The 18,426-nt window shown below is 33.1% G+C and overlaps 3 protein-coding genes across 3 annotated transcripts in view; 1 reads left to right on the top strand and 2 right to left on the bottom strand.

The window, feature by feature from the left end:
- LOC125068481 (serine/threonine-protein kinase S6KL) overlaps positions 1-18,426 on the bottom strand; it is a 59,654-nt gene that overhangs the window by 28,674 nt on the left and 12,554 nt on the right. Inside the window, exons 5-7 of the mRNA XM_047677623.1 lie at positions 17,145-17,252; positions 16,830-16,988; positions 11,940-12,028 (exon numbers count right to left, since the gene is read on the bottom strand). Coding sequence (XP_047533579.1) covers positions 11,940-12,028; positions 16,830-16,988; positions 17,145-17,252 — 356 coding nt within the window. The remainder of the gene's footprint in view (positions 1-11,939; positions 12,029-16,829; positions 16,989-17,144; positions 17,253-18,426) is intronic.
- On the top strand, positions 513-10,120 carry LOC125068483 (protein bangles and beads). Its single transcript, XM_047677624.1, has 2 exons — positions 513-664; positions 8,584-10,120. The coding sequence occupies exon 2, from the start codon at positions 8,585-8,587 to the stop codon at positions 9,860-9,862; it is 1,278 nt and encodes a 425-aa protein (XP_047533580.1). The 5' UTR covers positions 513-664; position 8,584; the 3' UTR covers positions 9,863-10,120.
- LOC125068484 (autophagy-related protein 101) lies at positions 14,562-16,724 on the bottom strand. The gene has a single exon (XM_047677625.1). It carries the CDS (start codon positions 16,580-16,582, stop codon positions 15,920-15,922), a length of 663 nt encoding a protein of 220 aa, XP_047533581.1. The 5' UTR covers positions 16,583-16,724; the 3' UTR covers positions 14,562-15,919.

Here is an 18,426-nt window from a genome sequence, read left to right as displayed (position 1 = left end):
TAAATAGTCTATGGTTGTAAAATAAAAAAATGTTATTTTTGATCATTCTATTTTTAAACTAGCATTTGTCTTCCGTTTTATTAATTAGCTAAGTTTGTTTCAGATAATAAAATGCGATTGCTTTAGTTATATTTAATTTAATGAATAAGTTAATTTTACACGTTCTTGTTTATTAAGTGTAATCTACCGACAGTTATTACTAAATAGAGATTTTTTTCTAAATAACTCGAGATGAAGTTAAAATTATTTTTACGAGTTAAATCAAAATAAATATGTAGTAAAGTTTTAATTATTGAATTTCCATTTTATTATATTATAGACTTTACTTTTAATGGAATGACCCTTACTGCTGTTATGATGACTAGAACGAGTACTGCTAATTAGTTTAAAAACTTTATTAAACTTGAAATATACAATGGCTATAACTCGATACAAAGCTGATGCGCTCAAAGCTTCATATAAAAGATGTACAGATCACTTGCAGTGTCGAGTCAGACATTGCTATATAAACGGTGGAATTGTCAAACTACCACCAATACTTTGCCGGCCGTTCCAGCGCACGCACACAAGAAAAAAAAAATCGGAAGTTTTTTTTTAATTTGTGTCAGTGGTCAACATCTTCTACTATTCATCTTATATTGACTTGGAATCCGTAATAAACAAGGTAAGCTCAACATTGATGTAAAAAAATAAATTCAACTAGGAATAGACAGATTATTTTAAACATTTAGTACAGTTTTTAGTATTTTTATTAATAGTTTTGTTAGTATATTACACTCTATATAGGTTCTATTTTGTTTTATAATTTTTATAATCGATAAAGAAAATTTTTTAACAATAATAATTAATTAAAAGTGTTTTTTTATATACGTGATTTATTTGGAAATATAAGTTCGACAAATATATAACTATAACAGAGCAACAATAATATCAATTATGTATTCTATTATTAAGCCAGTCAAGCACGATTAGTTTGATCTTACGCTCCAATGGTTTCCAAACACGAGTTTAACAACAGCCGTGTTTACTGCCTTGCCTCATTTTAATATTAGATCATTTCCCATAATTATTTTCAAACGATTACTTTTAAATACATTTTTAGGCTGATTGATTAACACTCTCAATAAATAAAAAAAGCAAAAAAAATAAAAACATTTTGTTGATGAATAAATTAAGCATATTGCATTTATCGTAAGATTTAGAACATACTAAATAGTGTATATCAACAACTAAACAAGATTACAAATTTGAAACAGTTATCAAATAAATAAAATCTACTGATTTTTCAAAGAATTATTTACGCCTTAGTCAATGTAATATGTTATATATCAAATCCTACGTGAAGAAGACTTACTCGTATATAACAGTTCTACGTCTTCGTAAGGATTACATTTTCTTTCGTCACAGCGAATAAGTACAATCGACCTTTATAGATTCAAATCGTTTTAGTTACATGTATTTCATATGTCGATTATAAAATAAAACTTACGAATCAGACATCAGATTACATTGCCTTTATTAAGCACCGAATTATACAATTAGAGAAAGAATGTGACCTTTGCAGTTCAATAAACAAGATCTATAAGAAGGTAGTTGCATCCCTTTTTATACATTCGACTTAACGAATTCGTCATACATAGTTAATAAAAACACAAAAACAAACTGACATCATTCTTATAAAGCAGTGGTTTAAAATAACATAATGTCCAAGGCTCTATTATTATATCCAGCCTGCCAGGGCCACCTGCAAATAGTCGACCGTATCTTAAAATCTTAAATACCTACAATCCTTCGTGGAGCCTTAACATTATTAAAGAATAGTATGATCAATCTTATGTATATTTTAAAACTCAAATGATCAAACGTATTAATAATATTAATATTGTAATTGAGGATATTTATATACAATAATTTGGTATATATTTTAATAAAATACACTGTTTTATAAATTATAATTATTTTTCAAAACGAATTTTAAAGTTTGTTACGATACCAATAGAAATGGAAAAGATAACAGAAAATTTTAAAAAATCTTTAAAAAGTTTAATTATGTAAACTCTATTTAAACTATAATGAATAAATAATGGCAATTAAAATTCGCTACAATATGAACCACAACAATCACTGTTAGTCACAAATATTAATCTGCTGCTATAATGATTTTGTTGATTAGTTACACTGGGTGTAAGCGGTGTAAGGCAAGTCTTGGTAATTTTCAATCAACTTTTTCAGCACGTGTGGTACTGACGTTTTCATGACTCATAGACTCCACATATCCTGAGTTGATCGATATCTCGACGGTAATGATAAAATGTTCGAATAAAGGACATATTTAATTGTTAAATACATTTTAATGGTATAAAGATTGTAAGTATCTATTTTAAATGACATATTTAAGAACGTCTGAGGCGTCGGTAGCGGTAGTTTAAGGATGGTTGATATTTAATTCAGTGTAATTTTTAGAGACGCTGGTGAACACTTACCATTCTTTTTACAAAAAATAAAAAATATATTTCATAGCCGACGGTAGACGTTAAACATCTAAGAGGATTATGTTAATTATTTTCTATTAGAAAGAAGTTGATAATTTAACTTAGCGATTGCTGGTGAATATGAAGATTTAACTGGAAATATTAACGATGCTTACTCGAGCGCTGAATAGACCAAATTTGTTTTTGGAAACAATATTTTTTTCATTTGAAACAACTACACAAAGAGAGAATTAATTTTCAATAATCGTATTAATCTCGAAGATCGATACTACGGTTTTAGTGTCGTATAAATCATTCACTTGCATGTATTTCTGTCAATAATGTGACGCGTTTTACCATATATTTGCGCAGTACATTTCCGCTTGTATGTGACATGGGACCATAATGTTTCACGTTGATTTATACATACTAAACAAAAATTGTAGATATGACCATCATAGTGATTCGTGATGGTAATTCGAGATGTTATCTATAATAATATATTTTTTAATATTGCTTTAAAATTTTAAACGACAAAATCTGCTGATTGTTGCTTTATTATTTGTGGATAATATATTCTCCTTTATTTAAATTGAACTTGAAAATTTCAAGCTCAATGAATATTCAGAATGAAGAAATATTAAAAATTAAATTATCTTTTAAAGTCCACTCCGAATCCTATACAAAAGAGGACCATGAGTTTTGACAGAAGTCAGTTGATGCTGAGCTGGACTCTATTCACTTGCCGCATCAATTGTTCGACGTAATAATAATTTTCACGGATCGTCAACAATTAGTCATGCTCTAAACTATGCATGGAAATGTTTTCGGACAAACAAGGTCGTTATTTAAATAAATATGTAATTGTTTTAAAAATCTTATCCATCAATCGGTATGAAGTTTTTCCGTGTAGCATTAACTAAGTGTTTTCCTCGTATATGCTAAATGCATCAATTATTGTTTAGGTTATAAATATATCACATAAGTATTTAGACTTAATTTTTTAAATGATAATTTCTACGCTAGTTTGAAATTGAGGATAATAATTATTATAAAATGATTATTAGAATTAATTAAATAAGAAAATGCTTTATAACGGTGAAATAACTGCCTAAGTACTTTCTACTGTTAGATGTTGGCCTCAATTTTTTTTTCCAATTTTATATTATTACTTACATATTTTGTTTAACATACATACCTGTAAATGTTACATCAACCGATTAGGATACATCAGGCCAAAAGTCAATGTTTCAAATATACGTATTATATAGTTTCTTTCGGCTCATCTCGATAGAATCTACATTCTAAACCAGTGATACATTTACATTCACCTTAATATACGACGAACCAAAAGTGCTTATAAATCTTGAATCAAGAATGTTATGATTTTATGCATTATAGATTAAAAAAGCGAACCATACGAGAAATTAAAATAGTATGAGTTGCATTTTACTTTCATGTAAATAAAAGTTCTACATTTAAAAAAAAAAGATTTTTACAAGAATAAAACTTGATTTTTCTTGGCTAAGTATTAACTAAGTTAACTTAGAAATGTCTAGGATTTTTTTATATGTTATATAAAATATTGAAGATTACGCGGCACGAGTATTTAACCTTAATTACTTTTGATACATCAGTTAAGGAAAAGTAACATTTTTTTTGTTTGTAAATGTGCAATAAATGTTAAGGTTCAAATATTATGCAAGTCGATTACAGAATTGAGTACACTTATTGACATTTAGCTTGCAATGTGTGGCGTTACGCCTGCAAAGCGCTCTTCCGCTGGCATTGACCTATGATTCTAGACCAGAAATCGCTAACGACTTTTATATACTATCTATTTATCAAGATTTACCGTTGCTGTATTTCGCCGGTACTTTGGAATATTTTATAAAAAAACTTGTTCCATTGCAAGTTTCAATAGTTATAAAGGTAACTTTTTTGGATGTTATCTTTGCTATTACTTATAGCGTATGCCTCTGTCTCATTATGAAAGAAAATTCCGCACCCATAATGCAATAGACGACGTTGATGGGCTTTCATATTACTAGTGTTGCAGAAGCCGAAGCGAAGCCCCGTCATTGCCGACGATTTGATTTATTCCGAACGAGATAATAGGATCGATCAGCGTCCCAATGCGTCGACAACTCGACAATGAACCGTGGGTCGAATATTGCACAATCACTCGAATAACGGGTTTCGACATGCGACAACGAACCTCATGCTGCAGGAACAGTATAATGTAATACTGAGAATACTAAAATTAGGCCTACCGTTTATAGCGTATCAATCTACTGTACGAATTTACCGATTTGTAAATAAACTTAGGCCGTTGGCTCTTTTACTGAGATTAATGAGCTCTGTTATAAACAAAAAGTTTCTAGTGCTGCAAAATCTACGCGTAATATTACGCAGCAACCACTTTTATAATAATACTTGTAATATTTAGATTAATAAGGTTGTTATTGATTGACAATTTATACAATGGAAAGTAGCCCAGTCAAACAAAGGAAGAAGTAGACCGGCAAATCGGTTTTTGTGTGAAAACGTGTACAACGAAAAAAACTCATGTCTGGGTCACAGATCCAGACGGTCGCGCCTTAAATTTTAAAAATTTCGTACTCCGTGTGCGTCCAGCAAACGTGCGAAGTTTAATGACAATCCGTGTCCAATTTAATGTAAGTTATACATGAATAAGTCCCATACATCCGAATCATGATGCAACGATACTTTTATGCAAATGGGACCATTGAGTTTCCCAAGAACGTGAATACAAGCTGCCGATGAGAGATGAACCTGTTTTGTATCATTTGATTTAAATGTTATTCATTTATACGCTCGAAAAGGTATTTAAACAAAATTTAAGATAATGGACAGTATTTAAAGTTATACGCTTCGCCCAATAGCATTTACGAGAATTAATTACATTGATTTATTTAGTTTCGAAATATACGTTAAAGCGTTTTGAGAAAATATAGTATTATTAATGCACAGTAGTGCGATGTATAAAATAATATCTGTTTAGAAGTTCTATAGGATAACATTTTGCGAAAAATGTTTCATAAAACGTGTCTGTCATACAAGATATTATCTTACATTATAGCATTATACATGGTCGTTTAAATAACTTTATTTGAGACGTAGTAAACGTATAATTGGACCATCACATGCTCACGACTCACATTAGAGTTATAGTAATTGCTAATTATATATTTTTTTTCATATTATTAAGGTTTGGTGCAAAATTTATTATATAAATAAATTTATTATATCTGTTTGTTGCTTTTTTCTTTATAAAAAGTCAACGTTTAGATGCAGTTTTAAGATGGTGCTTAATCTAACAAAGTTTATAACTTTATATACTAAATAAATTTACACAAGGAATGAATATTTTAATAGAAGATCGACATAAACTTTACTACTAATACCAGTATAATAAAATAAAAGGAAGCGAAGCAAAAATATATAAGAGAAATTTCCTATTTTTTCCAATTTTGGGTGGAAAAAATTGTGAAATTTTGGGAAGTCATAAAATCTTTAGTTAACATAATCGCTGGTGTGTAATTTATGTTGCAATTTAGGTCTGAGGCGAAATTTTACAAGGCCTACTAAATAAGGTTGCACCTAGTGATCAAGTAGAAAGTCTGTTCGAGCTAGACAGATTGTAACACGTTTATAAACAATATAATGTTCAAATAGCTTGACATACTTACTTATTCTTCGGTCAATGTCATAAAATACATATTTTAGCGAGCTATATGAAATTGTATAAGAGTTCACATAGACGATTTCAAAATAAAATTTTTATTTATAACAAGCATGTAACAAGCATAAAAGACAGAAATGTAATAAAAATACATCGACATTATTATCCCTATATACAAATAGCCGTGGTCCGTTTGAGTGCCGGCATATTTTTTGATTGGCGCAATAAGCCGGCATGCGCTGGGATTCAATTGAAAGATTGCGCCGATGTGTGGGAAGACGACAATGCTTGCCCTCAGTCCACCGAGGATATCCTTCCAGAAAATAACTAACTAACAATCACATAAATCATACCAGTTACGTTAAAAACGAACACAAATGAAACGCAGTCATGCAAGACGCGCTTGATATTTTGACGATCAATTTATTGCTTATAATTTTTTTTTGTATCGATATAAAATAATATACTATATTATTATTAATAGTTACGTATACGCAAAAAAGGACATAGTGATTCGTAATCTAGACATAATTATAGTATGACTACAGCAAGGGTTTTGTGATATATAATTTGAGGTTTCGTGGAGAATATGTTTTTAATATAATTGGCAGACTGGTTCGAGCATCACAAGAAAACCACTGGTTGGTTTTTCATCGATTTAATTATTAGTTAACCAGTAAAAAAAAAAAGAAGTAAAATAGAAAAGTTCCAAAGATACACATACATAAGATTGTAGATCAATCATTAGTTATTATTTTTTTATAGACTACAGAATTTTAATAACTAAAAAAGAAAACAATAAAGTCTATGATTATGTATTAATTACGATCGATGGTGCCAATGCCCTCGACGGATGTTGGAACCTGTTCGCTGTGTTGATGTGTCTTATTTTTTAATCTTATTATTTTTAAGTGCAGCCGATGCAATGTTGTTATGTGGCCAGTGTTTTTTTTAGTTATTTAGCTATAATGAATAAAAAAGGTATACAACCTTGAAGCATGAATAATTGATATTCGTTTTTCAAAAGATTCTTATACATACAAGAAAGGAGAAGAACTCAGCGATTTTCTTTTATTTTACATATTTTTCTTTAATAAAACTAAAAATACAGAATGCCGTGATACGTAAAATAACAAATAAGAAGGCAGCGATCGATTGAAATAAAAAAAAAAATACATCTAGGATACTATGTATTATGTTATATGTTTTTTTACACATGTTTACATATTGAATATTAAATTCATAATAATTATAAAAAATAACTTTTTTTAACATGAATAATATTTTATCTGTTCCAAGAAATAAAAGTTCACTTATAAATCTGTTTAAAAGTTATCGTTGATAGAGTGAATCATACGTGCGATAGCATCTCTGCATTTTAGTTGCCGATTCCATTCAATCAGTCGATTAAAATTCAGATAATGTGTGATGGTCTCGCCGGATCATCCATATTACTGACGCGCGTGTAGCATCCTGCCAACAGCACGCAGTAGGAAGTGTCCATCATGTGCCAACTTACTTCATTCATTTCGCAGAAAAAGTAACAATAGGATTTTATGGCATATTAATATATCGTACCTAACACAATTGGCCAATTTGATACAAGTTTTTGCCATATTTTTGGGACGAGGCGAGAGATTATCTCAATATGCTATTACTTCAAATAAATAGTGCAAAAGTATCATTAAAATATCAAGGGCACCTAAGAGTAAATCAGTTATTAAGTACAAAAATATACGACTTTAATACATGGTAGCGTCTCGTAATATATAGTTATTATGTAAAGCCGATGAACAGCACTGTGAACACGGGATTATTACACTTGTTAATTATTGTAACGCTGCTGTAATTCCAGAGCAAAACAAGTTTGTTTTTAAAATAACTACCCCGTTCGAAGTTGTATTCTATTTGTAGAGCGGCGCCAAACCGCATTCCAACAGGACCTAGGATGTCGAGTTAATGTCTTTGTCTTCCCTTTAACTAGCTAGGGTATAAATAGAACGCGGACCAACAACCTCTTATAGTTATTACATCCATCGATAACGCAATCCTTATGTCAATTTTTTTTAAATAAAATATCTATTTTTGTTATCCCTTTAATATTATTTGGAAATTGTCAAAAGTTAAAAGTGATATTCCATAGCCCACTTTCACAAATAGTTTACATCCTACTTATTCATATTAGCTTTAATTTAATATGACTAGAAGATAGGCAGCCGTCCCCAGCGTATCGGGCCCTTAGATGATTCAACCTTAATAGGAAAATTGCTTTGGACGTTGGTGCCGGCCGGCGGCGCGTAACATTGGCCTTACCGCACTCACGACTTGCAGACGTGCATTTGAATTCTACGCAATCTCGCGATCATTATTTCGTCAAACCACTAATTACATAATTTGTCTTTTCAGGATGAAGGTCTTACTACTTTGCATGGCCTTTGCGGCTGTGAGCTTGGCGATGCCGGTCGCTGAGGAGAAACAAGATGTGCCCGTAGCACCTCCATCAGTCCCTGCAGTCAAATCTGAAGATGTCATCAAGCCTGAAAGCGAAAAAGAACCTATCCCCGTGGAAGAAAAAAAGGCTGACGTTGCACCTGCACCAGAAATTAAAGCCGCTGAAAAACCAGTAGAACCTGAAGCTAAAAGCGCAGATAAGCCCATAGATGCTACCCCTGAGGTACAACCCGAAGCCAAGGTTGAGGCTGTTCCCGAAGTCAAGAAAGAAATTATTCCCGAAATTAAGGAATCAGTTCCAGTTAGTACTGAACCTGAACTAAAACCGGAAATAAGCCAAGCAGTGGAACCTAAACCTGAGGAAAAAAGTGCACAACCCGAAACAAAGACAGCAGCTGTAGAAGAGTCTAAACAGGAAGAAAGCCAAGCCAAGGTTGAAGAGATCACTGCACCATTGGCGAAATCAGCTATTCCTGATGTAGTCATTGACGTAGTCAACGCAGTAAAAAACCCTGCTGCAATAGCTGATGATGTGGTTGACCCTGCTGCTATCAGTCCTAGTTCTGACCCGCAACCGATTGTTTCTGGTAAGAACGCTAACCCTGAAGACAAGCAAGTTAAGGCGGCTGCCCCTGAGTCGAGTGCTGTTGAAGTTAGCGAGAAGAAGTTATCGGTAGAATCAAAGTCAGAAGAAAAGCCAGCTGAAATTGCAACAGTTTCAGATACATCTGCTGCCGCTAAAACCGCCGCTGTATCAGATGACTCTACCCGTGTAATTCGTGACGCAGTTGAAGAAAAGAAGGAGTCGGAAAAGCCACAAGCCGAAGCTAAAACTGTTGCCGAGGCTATCAAAGATGAAGTAAAGCCTGCTGAAGTACAAGTGGATGCTAAATCTGCAAAACCTACCGAAGATGTTCAAGCTCTTAAAGAAAATGAGCCCGAATCTCCTAAAGTTGAACAGTCAACTGACGCTGCTAAAGATGTAAAATCTATTGAAATACCAAAGGACAAAGAAGACAAGGAGGTCGTCCCTCTTGCGCAACCCATCGATGCTGTGAAAGATGTGGCCAAACCTGAGGTTAAATCAGAAGAAACAATCATGAACGACGCTCCAGCAAAAGGAAAGAACAGTTCTGAAGAAAGCGGCGAGAGCTCAGAAAAGAATGAAAGTGCAGAGAAGGACTCTTCGGAAGAGAGCGGCGAAAAATCAAAGGAGAACGCTCCTAAGCCTTAGATAAGTTATATTAAGTTCTTAGGCGGTAGGCGTGTGTCGACTTGCGCCCTCGACACGCGCCCTCCGCCCGCGCAGCGCAGTGCGTTTGTGATCAGCATCCTCGCGCGACGTGTGGCCCTTGGCCTGGTCATCACGTCCGCGTGTATATCTGACTATTCATTAGTACTAGAGACTTATTTAAATAGTGGAAACGAAAAATTACCTACGTTGTAATTATTTTCAAGTAAATTATCGAAATCACTGTACTATAAGTAATAATAAATACGTTTTTTATAATAAATATTTCATTTTACCCATAACATTTAAAACCCATTTGAGACATATGAGATACTAGTCTTTGAACAAAATAATAAGAAATCAAAGTAATAATAAAATCGTTTTAATTTTTCTAATAATATTTACAGAATAGTACTTAATTTATTAAATACTTACTTAATTATTTTTTACTTAATTGCCAATAAAATTATTATTGTCAGAAGTAAGCAGCTACATTTTTCGTTGGAATATTTTCATTTATATTAAGATCAAGATTTTAATCAGTGAAGCTGGTACAGATAGCTAGTATATATATGTATACATAACATACATATATAATTGTATTTAGCTAACATGACTGTATTTTTATATGTTGAAAAAGAGTAACTACTAAGTTTCTTGTCGGTTCTTCTAGGTAGAATCTACATTCCGAACCGGTGGTAGCTTTACTTTAAATAGTTTGTTAAATGACGATTCAAAAGTGCTTGTAAAAGCCTACATGAATAAAGTATATTTTGATTTCATTTGATTTGATATAAAAAGACCAGTAAAATACCTACTATTTTCAAAGATTGCAGTAATGTGACATTCTGCAAAATTTTATACTAGAGTCGAATATGGTTCCCCAGCAAGGGTATACGTTTTGGGGGTCTAATCAAAATCAATTATCAATATCATTATAAACATTTTTATAAATAGTTTAAAATTTATAAAACTTTATAGCACACAAACCCCATTTTACCCCGTTTTACCCCCATTGATTGACTCCCCATACAAACTTCCACCCCCCTTTTCACACCCTTAAAAGATGATTTTCTCGATAAAAGCTAGCATGTTCTCCCCCGGAACTCATTGTTAATTTTGAGACATAAAAATCAGGTGTGTGCGTGTTTCTAGTCAAACTGCCTTGTTATGGAATATTCAACTCATGGGATCGCCTAGATGGTTCCTAGTTGGTCTGCTAAGAGAAGCCCAGAAATTGCTCGTTAGTTAAAATATAAATAGGGATAAAGTCGAGATCAGCCTCTAGTTTAATATATAGCATGAGGAGAATTTTAACCATAACAGGAGTAAGTTGAACTGTATGTGCATTAATCGTTATTCAAACCAAAAATATTTTCTTTCCCGCCCACAAAGACTTAAACCTTATATTTGCACAAGTATTTGTTTAGTTAATGATGTAGTTTTGTAGAAATAACATGAAGTTAGTTTTTATTCCTTGTTTTCTCAAAAATAATATAGAAATATATTTTTTTACCAATACATCCTAAAGAAGGCAAACTGCACGTTTATGTACATGTAAAACACCAAATTCGGCATAAACGCTTATAAGGGAAAAATTCAGATATTTTTTTTGGGATATTTCAGTAGCTTTAGAACATCTAGTCATTATTGCTAATATAGTAAAATTCCAATATTATGCAAAGGAAACAAAAAACCACCCAGTGAATACATGTACAGCTATTATGTAGAACAACTCACAACCTCACCGCAGAATACGATCGTGAAATGTTATAAAGTGACATTGACAAGGGAATGGCTGCCTTACTTATTTTTTTAAGCCTACTCAGTCTTCTGATAAATCCACCCTAGACATGACTATTATAAAACAAGTGTTTTATTTATTAAACTTGAATTTGTCGTGATTTCATACCATGACCCATTTAAGTTGTATTCTAAGTTAGAATAACTCTACTCTTAACGTCTACAATCATCAGTAACTTATATTTATATATTTGTAATGGAAGTATATTTATTTATGGATTGGAGTCGATATTAAAATTAGCTACTGGCAATCGTTTCAAATAAAATAAAAATAAACCTCTCCAGTCAGCATGCGGCAGGCGATTACACCGAGAGACCACCAATCCACGGCGTGACCGTATGGTTCCCGATGCAGCACTTCTGGCGCTATAAATAAAAATAATAATAAAAATTAACCAAATATTCAAATACAGCACTAGGAATATTATGCTATGATAAAGTACAAAGTGCGAGTCGGACTCGAGTACTAGTTGATCTGTTTAGATTATCATTGTTAAATGTTTGCAACCCGAAGCCATAGCTTTACATTTAATGTAACACGAATCAAATTTGCTTTATTTACTTGAATAAATAATATTTTGATTTTGATTCTGTTATGAAAACAAACATTTAAAAAAGAGGATTATTACGGTTTAACAGAGATACATATGTATAAATGGAATACAGATTTCTAGATATATTAATAAACCTCTTTTTTTACACTAAAGCAACCATTCACACTTCTTGTGCTCTACGCAACTCACATTCCCCCATTCACACTGAAGCAACATATTATGTAAAATAAACAATTATGTATATTTACTTCGATGGAAGGAATCTCGATGTCGTGTAGCACACGAAGTCCTGATGTCACTTTTGATTCACTTGCAGTTTTATTATTCAACGATAATGTAAATCATCCAAAATATTAACGACCTTATTTACAAATGTTATTGAGGGGTAATGAGTTAAATAATGCCGCTTTCTTCTCACAAACGACAAGTCAACAATGAAAGAACGAGAAAAATCACTAAACACAATAATGCAACATTTGAAATCGTGAATATTTTCATTTTATTTGCAATTAAATCAATTTTATAAAAATACTGTAATGTAATGTATATTTCTAATTTAGATCCATTAATTCTACTGTAACTTTATACAAGTACGATAAACCAGCTGTTAAACGCCCGACATTAAATAAAGAAGGGGGACCATGTACAGACAATTTCGCGTCGATTGTACACAGTCATATACCGATACGTTCGGTAATTTTCAATATATTTAAAAATCATTAAATATAAGATGAAACAGTACACTCAAACAATGTACCTACACAGTATAATTAGAACTAAAATATATGTTAAATAATAAAATGATCAAACGTATAATATAATTAAAGGTAGATAGGTATGTACAATAAAAATAAAAAAATATTAATACTCCATCATTTATTCACATTTTTATATAAATTATCACAAGACTAAGATTTTTGTTTATTTTTGAACTCATAAATCACAACATATACTAACTTTCATCATACACTAACATGTAACAGCCATCCACATTAAGATATATTCATCTTTCAAATAAGGCCATAGCAAGTGCAATTTTATTAAAATTTACAGTGCCTAAAAATAACATTAAGAACGAGGCACGCCATCAAGGTAATGTTTAGATAATTTATATTGTCGTAGCACTGGATTATTGTTAAACGATCCAGTCGGGAGAATTAACGAGGTACTAGCTGATATGGAACCGACACGGGCACAATAAATAACTATAGCTTATTGCAATTGCGGGAGTAGAGAGAAATAGACAACCGTGACCTTGAATAGATCTGACATCATTGGTCGGTCTAAAAAATCTATGGTATTTATATTATATTTATTACAATACCATAGATTATTTTAGATGGAGAAAATAATCGCATTTTTAATGTGAATATGAGTGGAATACAGATCAATACAATCAGGCATTATAAATGAAAATATATTTATCAATAACATACATAACAAGCTATTAGAAAATCGGATGTATATAAATGTGCCTTTCCATATCTACTCCTGCCCCTGCAATACAGTATACAATCCTCATATTATATAAGTTATAGTAAAATTTGAATAATCAATCAGCAATTGCAATGTACAGCCTCATCTTTGGCGACGAAATTATATTGTTAATTATAGTTACATATAGGAAACTATTTTTCCAATAGAGATGCGAACACGCTAAAGCTAGAGTCACAAAATGAGGTAGGAAAGTAAATAATTAGAAGTTTAATCATGGATGGATTCATTCCTCCGCCCAGATGTAAGAGAACATTAAAAGACAACGAAACCAAACGGAATACCGAGGTCCCTCTATGGCGCGATGAGAGCCATTTCTAGGTCGGATATCTATCAACCGTTCCTAATGCAATGCGTCACTCCTGTCACGTGTAGTGCAAGCTCTTATATTTTTTTACAATTAGTATCAATCATCCATTCTTTATTCTAGAACATTCTTTACATTTTCGGGTTCTTGTACAGATTAAACAGGTAACTAGTTATTTAAAGAGCAATTTTTCAACTTCAAAGGCTATAATATATTTTTCATCTGTAATATACGCGATTACTATCTGATGTTTACGATTGGACCGACGTGATATTACAGCATCAGTTAAGAAGGACCTCAATTATAGATTAACGTGCCTTGATATATACTTTAAAGAGTTCATAATTACAGTTAAAGAGGGCGATACATTGTATTATTTAGTGACATTTGATACATAATAAACAGCTATAATGTAAAAATGAATAGTTCTCTATGCGCTAAAAATATTCTATATCGATAGAATTTTGTATCTGTGTAAGAATATATCGAGGTGAAGATTCAGACCTATGGTTGTTGTTTTATATGTTATAACACTAAACACTACTTACTTTATAATATGAAAATTTAGTTTTATTGTTTAAATAAACGGAAGGCGAAACAATTTGTTACCTACATAAATACATACTATGATATATCATGCACCTTTCTATGTGGGACGACTTCCACCATCCATAAGCGACGTAATAAATATTTGATACCAACCAATCCGCGCTTTAGAATCGTGGAAATAATAACCAATAACTAAGCATTAGTTTCATAAAGCTCTCAATGTTGAAATAAATTCACTATCTGAAGAAAAATATTAAATGAGAAAATTTGTAATATTCTCCTATACATTTTAAATATATACAACACTTATGTTATAGAATTAATATCTTCGATACGACGATCTAATCTAAAAACGTTGACACACAAAATAATATTTCATATACATATATATCTATACAACGACGAAAATCGGCGAATGTTTCATGCAAATATCACAAAGCATTTTCTTTTTCTTTTTTTAATATAAAACACCCAATAGTCAATAGACTATACTATATTACACCGAGCGTAAACTCAGTCGTTAATCTTAAAATTATCGATGTTCATAAAATTCTAAAATTAATTTTAATAACAATTTGAATTCTTCGCCACTAACACGTATAACACAAAAAAAAATCCTACGTGTCAGAATTTGATAAGTGACGTTACAGCTACAACTTAAAACTCTTTATAATATAATTCGTCTTATTTTAAACCTATGACTGTAAACCTAATATACAGGATGTTACTTATCATAAAATTTCACTCAGAATGCGTTAATACGAAAAATAACTAGGATATAATGAAAGAAAACATTTGTCAAATCTTAAAAAAAAAATTAAATGGACACTTCAACCAGCTTTTCGAGCTAGAGCTCCGTTTATTATAATTATAATTGATATTACTACTAATTATATAGAAACGAAAAGTTTTATTATTAACATTACGCAAAAGCGACTTAAACAATTATTAGTCCGCGTGAAATAATAAAATAATAAATAATTACATTTCGATAGTGCGAAATATTAGCATAAGTACATTATTGCAGTTACAACATTGCGAATAATATTATATATTATAGTTATATATAAATATAGGTACGATATAATTTTAATTATTTACATTCTCCCCCGTTCACAATAATATAATTGCACTTCTGATGAATAAAACTCTAACTAAAGTTCAACAAAATCAAACACGTGCGACGTCACGCTCTGGGACGAAAGGATCCAAAATAATAACTCACGGACCTCTCCTCGCGTAGACCAGCTCCCAAACGATATCACAAAATTTTAAAACCAGCAACCCAAATATATAAAACGATCCGTTCACGTCCCGGCTCAGAAAGTACAGAGCACAGCAGGTCACCGTACATCACAAGGACAGCGTGTCGCGTATCAGCTTCCGGACCGTGTTGCCGACCGACGTGGGGGGGGCGCCGGACAGGTTGTAGTGGATCTTGAACAGGTACGGCTGGATGTCTGCGTACGTCGTGTCGAAGATGAGGTCGGCATCCGACCGGCTCGGCATCTTCGGGACGTACTCGTGGCGGTTGATGATCTCCGTGATGAAGACGATCTTGTCCTGCAGCATCTCGACGACGCTCTCGTGCTTGGCGTGCATGTCCTGCTCGTTGCGGGACTCGGTGAGCTCGCAGCAGACCGTCCACACCTCCCAGGGCACGCACTCGGGCTGGAAGGGCCAGCGCGCGCGGCGCTTCTGGAAGAACTCGAGGCTGATGGAGCCGCGCGGCGGGCTGGAGCCGTCGGCGCCGCGCAGCAGCTCCGAGAAGTCCGACACCTCGCGCCGCACCAGGCGGCCCAGCGCCTCCGACTCGCAGCACACGTACGTGAAGTCGATGAAGTCGCAGTCCACGTCCACGTAGCTGACCGTCCGTATCGAGTAGCTCTCCTCGTTGTTGTACGTGAACTTGCCGCTCGAGCGATGGAACAGCACCGTGTGGAAGATGCTGGCGACCACCTCGTCCACTTGCCTACCCTCCATGGACATTTCGAACTCTATGCTGCGTGCGTTCATCTCGCCCGTCACTGGCAAGTCGCGCGCGCACTCGCCTCGAATACTGACATAATCGCCCAATAATATTTCGATTACAGACTTCCGAAGATTTTCAGTGGGGTATCGGAAAGGTCGTGTGCGACGTATTGCGCCATTTCGAGTTTAAAATATGCAACGCATCGAGTCCCACACTGAAACGGAAAATGGCCGTTTTAGTCCGTCGACATTTGTGGTGGAGGACTATTATTCGCTAGTGAGCGAGACTTACCCATATATTTGAGTGTGCCGCAGAGCGTCGTGGTCCGCGAGCCGATGGACAACCACTTGGACAGCCCGAAGTCCACCAGCTGAATGTGGAGATCAGAATCTAAGAGAATGTTTTCTGGTTTGAGATCACGATATATCACACCAGCGTTGTGCAGGAAGTCTGTAAAAAAATATTTCAATTGTTTCGGTTATTGGTACTTGGCACATCTAGTTCTATGATATATCGTGTATATATTTGGTAAATGCATTTAGTAAAAAGCGGTTATTTTAATATTACAAACAGACACTCCAATTTTATTATATGTATTATACTCACCAATAGCTATAGCAATCTCAGATACAAATATCTTCACAAGTTCCTCTGGTAACTTTGCGTACTTTTCCAGTAAAGCTAGCAACTCGCCGCCGGGAATGTACTCTGAAACTAAAGAGACATTCCTCATTTAGTTATGTTCAGTTTGTCGTTTTTGTCTCTTCATTCATTCATTTAAATTTTAAAGAAACAATTTGAAATGAATAAAGCAACATCATCGTTTAAATCTTGACATAGTACAAGTTGATGTGATTATAATTGGATTTAATTTATATCATTATCGTTATCACTGATTATATTCGCTTCGTTACAAAATTGAAATTTTAACTAGAGTTCACAAAAAACAAACTTATAGAAGCTTAATAAATATGAACAGGTAAAATATTAAGCTGTTAAGTATAAAGTTATAGCAATTTTGCGTCATTTTATATTTAAATTATCTCCTTTATGCGTAAAAAAATAATTATATAATGTAGTCATTTTTTTATTATTTTCGGTACGGAAATGTTTGGTACATTTTAAGGTGGACACCCATTGACACTGGCACTTCAGACACAAACCATAATTGATAACCTTGGTTTAAAAAAAATGCGACCGTCACGTGACCTGGCCAATGAGACACGACGAAATTTATGATTATCGAAAGGATTCCAGAACCAGATACACACGATATAGTCACAATCGAATATCCGCAATGATTAAGTACACGGTTACGATACTTACTTTCGCCTCAAATAGTACTGAAGACGGAGAAGATATCTGAGTTTTATATTTCGTCGCATTCTGTATTAACAATATTTATAAATATTATTTACACATTGTCTAGTGCCTCTCAAAGTAAATTATGTCATCTACGTAATGAGTGAGATAGCTCAGACGTATATCGTGAGTGATAAGACCATCTACGCATTTTCGAATTACTTTTGTAGTTCCATACTTTAACTGTGCTAGTGTTATAGAGAATATATTAATATAATAAAGAGTTCAAATGTATTTGTTTGTGTGTACCTTTCAATTAAATTTCACATCTACGGAAATAATGATCCAATTCTAAAATACATACAAACGTTACAACCTGTACCGTATAAATTGAATTTACGTGAAGCCGGGTTATTTCTTCTCTACATTATAAAACCTATTGAAGGGTGACTAAGTTAGGCTAAGACTTAGTTTTATAATGTATATATAATATAGAGTACATATTAAGATTGTTTGATGTTAAGTTCAAATTTCTACATTCATTATATCTTATTGATATTTATTATTAAATTGTTTTAGAATCAAT

This window comes from Vanessa atalanta, chromosome 13 (genome assembly GCF_905147765.1).
Source record: "Vanessa atalanta chromosome 13, ilVanAtal1.2, whole genome shotgun sequence".
NCBI classification, from domain to species: Eukaryota; Metazoa; Arthropoda; class Insecta; order Lepidoptera; family Nymphalidae; genus Vanessa; species Vanessa atalanta.
The sequence above is the reverse complement of the archived record's forward strand: the minus strand, read 5'-3'. Positions and strand labels throughout refer to the sequence as shown.

Coding starts and splice junctions, on each gene's coding strand:
- LOC125068483 (XM_047677624.1), top strand. CDS start 8,585: ATGAAGGTCTTACTACTTTGCATGGCCTTTGCGGCTGTGAGCTTGGCG.
- LOC125068484 (XM_047677625.1), bottom strand. CDS start 16,582: ATGAACGCACGCAGCATAGAGTTCGAAATGTCCATGGAGGGTAGGCAA.